At 32.0% G+C, this 5,372-nt stretch overlaps 1 protein-coding gene across 1 annotated transcript; it reads left to right on the top strand.

Moving 5' to 3' along the window:
* Positions 1-330: 330 nt before the first annotated feature.
* LOC130648480 (uncharacterized) lies at positions 331-5,334 on the top strand. Its single transcript, XM_057454531.1, has 8 exons — positions 331-389; positions 648-749; positions 844-883; positions 958-1,020; positions 1,241-1,293; positions 1,416-1,939; positions 2,714-2,860; positions 4,001-5,334. The coding sequence occupies exons 1-8, from the start codon at positions 331-333 to the stop codon at positions 4,300-4,302; spliced, it is 1,290 nt and encodes a 429-aa protein (XP_057310514.1). The 3' UTR covers positions 4,303-5,334.
* The last annotated feature ends 38 nt before the right edge of the window (positions 5,335-5,372 follow it).

Below are 5,372 nucleotides of genomic sequence, written 5' to 3'. Positions count from 1 at the left end.
CAGGGACTTTTAATCTATTGACCTACTAATATTTAGCTTTTCGGTGTCCATGGTACGTTTAAACACTATGGCATTAAATGTCCGTAAATTTTCTCAATAATTTAGTGATTTGAATTTAATAATTTTGATAAGTTATTATTCATCACTAAGTAAGTATTTATGCTTCATTGGTTATCGAATTTTTAGAATCATTTTGATTGGTTTATTCTTAATCTTAATTTGACACTTCAACAGCAATTATTTATGCGTTTCTGTGACACATGTATAGAGAATAAAACCCGCTAGAAAATATATATGTGTTCATAAATATGTACAATTGTTGAAAACATTATGGTGGAGGATAAGGTGGATCGTGGCAAAACTGATCGGTTAACTAATTTTAGACCGGAGTGAGTCTCCCTCAGTCTGAAAATTTAGTTTGGAGGTAACACAAAGCAAGAGATAACAGAAGTTTAATCTTCAAATATTTATAAAACATTATGACCAAAGTAATTAATAGTTCTGGCTGAGATGAGAAAACTAAATGGAACGTTCAGAGTAAAACATAAATTAACAGTTTGCTTGTATCCTGGATGTACGGTTGAGGCTCAAACTTAACGTTTGGTTTAAGATTCCAAAAGTTAAAAAGGTCTTGACGTTCATAAAAGGACTTTCTCCAAAAAACATCATCCCAACTCAACATCTTTCAAATTGGCCGCCTTTTTCAAAACTCGATCGTTGCCAAAAATTTTTGAAATCGACAAATATAGGTAATGAGTTATTATATATAAGTGGAATTTGTCATTAGTGTGATATACACATGGTGGCACCTAAATCAGGGTATATCGCATTTGCTTTTTTCAGCTTTCTAGCAATGATTCAACGATTGATTTATCATGACGCGGTGTTGGCCGACTAGTAGACGAAGTGCAGGCTTCATTTATATTACGACTAGTAAGCATCTATAACAATACTTAGTATATCCTCAACACACTACTGATGTTTTCTGCATGGGGTCCTGAAATTGAATCCATGAAAAATGTACACAATAGCGTTTGGTATCCCAAACGTTAAAGGCGCCTATAAAAATGTGTAAAACGGCCCAGAAAGCGAAAATATCTTTTATATAATATGAGAAAAAGTCTTTCTGTTATACAGATTTTTTTTGCATAATTTTGGTTAAAATTGTTAAAAGGAATCGGGCCTAATTTATCAACGGGAGTTTATAAACAAGACCTAGCAACATTGTCTTTTTTTCAAGGAAAAACAATCTCGTCAAAGGAAACTTCTGGTAACATCATACGCAATAGAACAGTTAGGTTAAAATGTTATCACTCTACTTAGATTAATGCAATTACTTAACCTATTTGGATTAGAATCGCAATTGAGTCACCACAGTAATACATCGCCGTATTAATGTCTTCTCTTCCTCATAGATACAGCGCCCACAACATGGCAGCATTCCAAATTCTGTCAGTTGTAGCTGTCATATTCCTGTCAGTTGCTTGTATAGCATTTATCCTGGGAGTAACATCTTATAACTGGATTGTAATAACAGTGACCGTAAAATTCGATTCTATTGTTCAACTGATGGCAAATAAAAACAATTCCACACCGTATAACAGAGTGATTGCTACCCCACCAAACAGTGGTGACCCACATGGAGGAGAAATGCTACTGAATAAGTCAGTTACTAAAAAAATTACTGAATTTATAAACGAAGATGGTGTTTATGAAGGCATAACTCTTGAATGCAAAACAAACTTTGGGTTAAAAGAAATATGTGTTTCAGTACAGCTAACAAAAGGCAAAGACAAGTTGATTGAGGTTAATCGAAAAATTCAAGAGAATATGGGCGATATGTTACAATGTCACAGCAAGGAGAAAATGAAATCAATCTTCATTACAAATAGTTTTGTCGGGATATTAGCAAAAGAGGAGATTGACATTTACTTTAAGGGTACGATAAGTTTTTATCAATTGTTTCCCAGTTTCTTTTTTAGAAGGTCTAAAGTTAATTGAGCATCAAAATCTAAAAAGCGATTTTCTTATTAAAACATCTAGCGCGCATTTCCTTACTTTCCTATTTCTCGAGATTTTATTAACAATTAAATAAGCACTGTCTAATTACCTTCCTTTATTCAGTTAATTAAACCATACCTCGTGCTTCAAATGTAGTTGTAATGCTCATTAAATCAAATAATGTCTCAAATCAATGCTCTATATAAGTGTAAGTTTTCTTGCCGCTAGTGTCCACTGATAGCTCAGTTGGTAGAGCGGAGGACTGTAGATGATATTGCCAGTTATCCTTAGGTCGCTGGTTCAAATCCGGCACGGTAGAAAATTTTTCATTCTGTTAAAAGCCACTTTATTGCAACGCAACAATTTTTTTAAAAAAATGGTTCAATTGATTTAGCAAATTTCGCAAATTCTGTTGTTTCTCATAATTTTTTTGAAGTAATAATAAAATAAACCTTATTATTATAAAAATAAGAAAATTCTATAGACTAACACAGTCCCAAAATATTGTAGGTCTCCGTGTATTTACCTGCCAGATAATTAAAAGCACTACATTTCTTGGAAATGTTTAACATTTTTTTCTGTGATTGGAGACTATACCAACGGCTTTGCAGTTATAAAGACAACAAGAACTTCTTTTGTCATTAAGACAGTACTATTAAATATAGAACGATATTTGTTCCATATTTTTAAATAATATTTGATCTTGTTTCAGCACTCGATGATGCCTATTTATGCATGGCTATTGCCGTCATTTTTACAATATTGGCATTGATTACTTCATTCACAAAAGTTCCATGTTGTCATGTTTCAAAGAAACACATAACTTTAACTTTTACTGTTCTTTTCATTGGACTATCAGGTTTGTGTTTTTTGTAATCTTTTTTTTTATGAACTCTTTTTTATCTAATATTGTAATAAAATCTACGCATTTTTTAATTGATGCATGTTGTGACGTACCCTAATGTCACCCTCAATCCAAATATTTACAGCATGTGGTATGAAAAACAATAAACAAAAGCTAAATTTTTGTACAATTTTATTATTATGACACACTACATGTGAAAAAGTAGAGAATTATCACTACATGAAATCACAGAGAGGTGACAAACAGAGAAAAGAAAGAAAAAGGGAAATATTGGCGATAATGAACAGAAGATCGTGTGAGCGAAATGAAATTCTACACCGCAATGAACAATGTGATTGTTTATAGGATGTTTTATTTGCATTTAATCTCGAGGGTTGTTTATTAAGGGGGTGAATAGTGTTTACATGGAAATCTCACATCGGGTTGAAATGTCCCTTTAGTAATTTTTAGCTTATACAGTTCAGAAAGACTGTAGGTTTTGGCAGAAGATGAGTACTAGGACAAATAATATTATCGTCACAGTCTGCAAGAAAGGCCATCATTTTTAATTTTCTTTAGAAAACGTTCTAGTTGTCCTTCTCTTAAAAGTGTCACATCTTTGTTCAGGCTTTTAAACTTTTCACCATGTCCAATGAGCGCCTTGATAGTCACATGTTCTTTTGTCGAAGTATAACTGTAAAAAACAAGCATCTTGAACTTCCTTTAGGTTTGCTTTTAATAAACGATAAATTAATTCGATTGTTATAAAAATTTTATTTTTTTGCAAGAGTCCTTGAAGTAGATTTGATTTGTAAAAGGTAAGGCTGTGGCAGATTTAAAAGAATTTTTTCACAATTTTCGATAGTTTTTTTTGAGTACTTTTTTATCATTTCCTCTAATGGCTAGGATTAAATCATACGAATTGATGGATTTAAAATATTTACCAGTCTTTTAACACAGTTTTTTCTATAATAATGCTTCGTTAAAAATTAGTGTTTTAAAATACATAAAAAGAATATTGACATGGATCATTATTCTTCAAAAATTTGTGTAGTTCAAGTGCACAATCCGAGAAATTGACAAATTTTATAACCAAGAAATTGACAAATTCTGTTTTTGTAATCTCTGTAATCGAGCTAAATGTTTGCTTTTTAGCTTCTTCTGGAATCGCTTGTAAAATCATTTTACGAGAAAATATCAAAGTTCAGGAACACTATGACCAGATAACAAGCCATTTAAAAACGACATTGACAATTGGAAATGAAAGTTTTCGAAATCTTCTGGATGCCATGACAATGTCAGAACGTATTGGGTATTCCTATGTCGTTTCCTGTATCGGTGTAGTGGTTCTCCTTGCAGCAATTGTGGTGAATGTAATTGAGTTAGTCAGTGCAAAGAGAAACAGAGAAGATTATTACGAAATGACTCTCCTCGGAAGAGATAGCAATAAGCATTAAATATCTTTTTTATGCCAAAATTTGATTCACGTAGGTGTGATTGCATTTTCTCAGGATTAACGTCTATCTACTCACGTAATGCAAAGCATTTAAATATTGCATGGTAATTAGAATCAGAATTGTATGTTAAATTCCTTCACTTTAACCAAGGATTCACTTGCAGCCTAACTTATCTTAACAATATGTAGTTGGCAGTGTTTAATAAAAACTTATAACGCCTGGTAATCAAAAAGGAAGCTGAAGAAAAAAAACGTTTGCGAAATTAAAGCTTACTAAAAAGGACCTCAAGAATCATTCAAATTGTGAAATAAAATATTAAAAAGCGCATATTTTTATTCACGATGAGGAATTCAAGATTGCGAACTATTAACCCTGAATTGCCATTGCTTTGCCAAATGTAAAGTTTTGTATTAACCTAGTATTCTCTACGAAATATCTTTTCTCAAGCATTGGCGAAGCAGTTACCATAATAAATAAAAAAGAATAGCTGGGTTTAGCCATGAATAAATGGGTGACCCAGTCAGCGAAAAGGCGCTTTAGTACAGCTATGCACCATGTCGTAAATTGTGTTTCAGGTGTATTGTATTTTTAAAAAAATAACTTTCCTGAATCTTTAGCCGAAATGAAATGACATTATAAAAACCTGTTGTTACCCCCATGATAGCAAAAGCAAACGCTAAATTTTTTACATTTGGCGAAAAAAAATTCTGCGAAGTTTAAAAACTTATCATGACACCAAGCTGAGCACTTAGTCAAGGTAAATGGTGTTGCTCATCTGTATAGCCGTAATACCCTTTTAATAAAACATTATGCAAATTCGGTTTAAGTAAAAGTAAAGGAAACAGCGCGTTGCTACCCCGTCTAGTTAAAATAATTGCTCAGCAAATATTTTTATTATTATTATTATTATCATTCATATTTATAAAGATATACAATATAAATGTTATCAATGAGAGACCTGTAATTAATTTGGTGGAATAAGTTTTCATGATAGAAACAAAAAGTGTAGCTAATAATTTTGTTGCAGCCAAACTGTATTTCATTACTTTTACTCTTTTTATCAGCTGAAA

Source organism: Hydractinia symbiolongicarpus, chromosome 7 (genome assembly GCF_029227915.1).
Source record: "Hydractinia symbiolongicarpus strain clone_291-10 chromosome 7, HSymV2.1, whole genome shotgun sequence".
NCBI classification, from domain to species: domain Eukaryota; kingdom Metazoa; phylum Cnidaria; class Hydrozoa; order Anthoathecata; family Hydractiniidae; genus Hydractinia; species Hydractinia symbiolongicarpus.
Note: the sequence above shows the minus strand (reverse complement) of the source record. Positions and strands in the feature narration are given on the sequence as shown.